The sequence below is a fragment of the Bison bison genome, unplaced genomic scaffold (genome assembly GCF_000754665.1).
Source record: "Bison bison bison isolate TAMUID 2011002044 unplaced genomic scaffold, Bison_UMD1.0 scf7180017864180, whole genome shotgun sequence".
In the NCBI taxonomy this organism is placed as follows: Eukaryota; Metazoa; Chordata; class Mammalia; order Artiodactyla; family Bovidae; genus Bison; species Bison bison.
In genome coordinates, this window is record NW_011494752.1 from 1,983,977 (window position 1) to 1,987,075 (window position 3,099).

At 45.2% G+C, this 3,099-nt stretch overlaps 1 protein-coding gene across 1 annotated transcript; it reads left to right on the plus strand.

Annotated features, from left to right (window-relative positions):
• Nucleotides 1-2,201: 2,201 nt before the first annotated feature.
• LOC104990482 (keratin, high-sulfur matrix protein, IIIA3) lies at nucleotides 2,202-2,879 on the plus strand. Its single transcript, XM_010842576.1, has one exon. The coding sequence runs from the start codon at nucleotides 2,250-2,252 to the stop codon at nucleotides 2,646-2,648; it is 399 nt and encodes a 132-aa protein (XP_010840878.1). The 5' UTR covers nucleotides 2,202-2,249; the 3' UTR covers nucleotides 2,649-2,879.
• The last annotated feature ends 220 nt before the right edge of the window (nucleotides 2,880-3,099 follow it).

Below are 3,099 nucleotides of genomic sequence, written 5' to 3' on the forward strand. Positions count from 1 at the left end.
GGTTGGTGGGAATGCAAACTAGTACAGCCACTATGGAGAACGGTGTGGAGATTCCTTAAAAAACTGGAAATAGAACTGCCTTATGATCCAGCAATCCCACTGCTGGGCATACACACTGAGGAAACCAGAAGGGAAAGAGACACGTGTACCCCAATGTTCATTGCAGCACTGTTTATAATAGCCAGGACATGGAAGCAACCTAGATGCCCATCAGCAGATGAATGGATAAGAAAGCTGTGGTACATATACACAATGGAGTATTACTCAGCCATTAAAAAGAATACATTTGAATCAGTTCTAATGAGATGGATGAAACTGGAACCTATTATACAGAGTGAAGTAAGCCAGCAAGAAAAACACCAATACAGTATACTAACGCATATATATGGAATTTAGAAAGATGGTAACAATAACCCTGTGTACGAGACAGCAAAAGAGACACTGATGTATAGATCAGTCTTATGGACTCTGTGGGAGAGGGAGAGGGTGGGGAGATTTGGGAGAATGGCATTGAAACATGTATAATATCATGTATGAAACTAGTCGCCAGTCTGGGTTCGATGCACGATACTGGATGCTTGGGGCTGGTGCACTGGGACGACCCAGAGGGAGGGTATGGGGAGGGAGGAGGGAGGAGGGTTCAGGATGGGGAACACAGGTATACCTGTGGCGGATTCATTTCGATATTTGGCAAAACTAATACAATATTGTAAAGTTTAAAAATAAAATTTAAAAAAAAGATATTAAGCATAGTTCCCTGTGCTATACAGTAGGTCCTTGCTGTTTACATATTTTACATAGAGTATTGTGTATATGTCAATCCCAAACTCCTAATTTGTCCTCCTCTGCCTGCTAGCCAGGCTTCCCCAGATGGCGCTAGTGGTAAAGAACCCGCCTGCCAATGCAGGGGACATAAGATAGGCAGGTTCAATCCCTGGATCGGGGAAGATCCCCAAGGAGGGCCTGGTAACCTACTCCAGTATTCTTGCCTGGGAAATCCCATGGTCCATAGGGTCACAAAAAGTCAGACACGACTGAAGCAACTTAGCACAGTACAACACAGCACCCGCTATCCCCTTTGGTAACCATAGGTTTGTTCTCTAGTATCATAAGATTTTTTGAAGAATAAATTAATCCATTCATTTCTTTTAGTATAATGCTTAGAATGTGGTTAGAACGCAATGATTCTGGCTATCATGAAAATTACATAAAATTTACCATGATTTGGAAAGATACAACTAATGGAAATTAATAAGCATGTACCTAAGACCAAAAAAAGCTAAACACATAGTAACAGTAGAATGGTGCTTTCCAGAAGCTGGGTTTATATTCCACATTTTACACGTAAGATACAAGATAATTGACTTGACTATGGTCCTTTAGCTAGGACCAATATCTGTGTTGGAAACAATATTTATGGGATGTCAGGGGGGAAAGGGGAGATTTTTTTAAAGTTACACTGAAGATGTCCAGGGGCTGGGGAGAGAGGGTCACGGGGAGCCATTGTTTAATGGGTACAGGATTTCAGTTTTGCAAGATGAAAGAGTTCTGGTGATGAAGAGTGCTGATGGTGGCACAGCGATGTGGGTGTACTTAATGCCACTGAAATGTACACACAAAAAATGATTACAACAGTAGATTTTATGTTATGTGTATTTTAGCACTAAAAAACTTGGGGGAAAAGCTACTGATGATAGTTTACCTAAGATGCATTCCTGTAGCTCCAAAAAGTAGACAGAAAACTTCTTCTTTTGCTGACAAACAAAATATCTCTATAGTATTTTTCTGAACTTGCTTTGCCCATGAAGCTTAACAGTGTTAAAGGATACTCATAAGTTGGGGAATTCACTTCCACTATTAGTAAGAACGTGACAACCAGTCTCATGTTATCAAAACATCAATTGGCAAAAGCATCACTGAATTATGAAGATAATTGGACACTTTGAAGTCAGGGTCATTAAATTCATATTTGAACCATAAATAGAAAAATATAATGAGTCTTCATTAAATAAGGAAAACAGTCTTTTATGAGTACTTGAGCATCTGGAAAAAATGTCTAGGGACCTTACTAACCTTGCCAAGGCTATTTCAGAAGGAATAAACAAATACAAGGAAATGATTATGTGTCGTGGGGGCCATCATCTCCTGGCCAGGGTATATAAAGGGCCCAGAGCAGGAGGAAGACACTCACACCTGAGAACACTCAACTCCTCTCACCACCTCAACCCCACTCGGCCCCACACACCACCATGACCGTCTCCTGCTGCGGCCCCACCTTCTCCTCCTTCAGCTGTGGCAGAGGCTGCCTCCAGCCCTGCTGCTACCGCGACCCCTGCTGCTGCCGCCCAGTGTCCTGCCAGACCACCGTGAGCCGCCCCGTGACCTGCGTGCCCCGCTGCACGCGCCCCATCTGCGAGCCCTGCCGCCGCCCAGTCTGCTGCGACCCCTGCAGCCTGCAGGAGGGCTGCTGCCGCCCCATCACCTGCTGCCCCACGTCCTGCCAGGCCGTGGTCTGCCGCCCCTGCTGCTGGGCCACCACGTGCTGCCAGCCCATCTCTGTGCAGTCCCCGTGCTGCCGCCCCACCTGCTGCCGGCCCGCCCCCTGCCGCACCACCTGCCGCACCTTCAGGACCTCCCCCTGCTGCTGAGCAGAGCTTCCTAGGCGCGCATCATCATTAGGTAGATGGCGGGGTCTATCCTGCTGTCCCACAGCTTCACAGCAGAACCACCTCATTTCTTGAGAAGCCCATTCCTCCTCTCTTCAAACTAGGCGGCACTCTTTTCAAATGATGAAAAATATCCTGTCCTCCCACGACCCCTGCTCACTCCTATATTGTGTTGTTGGTTCTCTAATAAACTTAACACTTTCGGCATAGAAATCATGGTGTCTGTGATATTTCCTTTCATTAGATTCTGTCTCTATTTTCCAGAGATATCCAAAGCAAGATAGGAAATAATCCTCTTGTTCTTCTCTAAATAACCGAAATCTGGGTAGTTTCCTCATTATCATTGTAAATGGCATTTATAAGACACAGTAGCTGACTACGAAGATAGGAACAGCTACGTCTCCAAGTCACCAATGCCTACAGTTCAGACAGG

Excerpts from the sequence above, each read along its gene's own strand:
- LOC104990482 (XM_010842576.1), top strand. The coding sequence starts at position 2,250 with ATGACCGTCTCCTGCTGCGGCCCCACCTTCTCCTCCTTCAGCTGTGGC.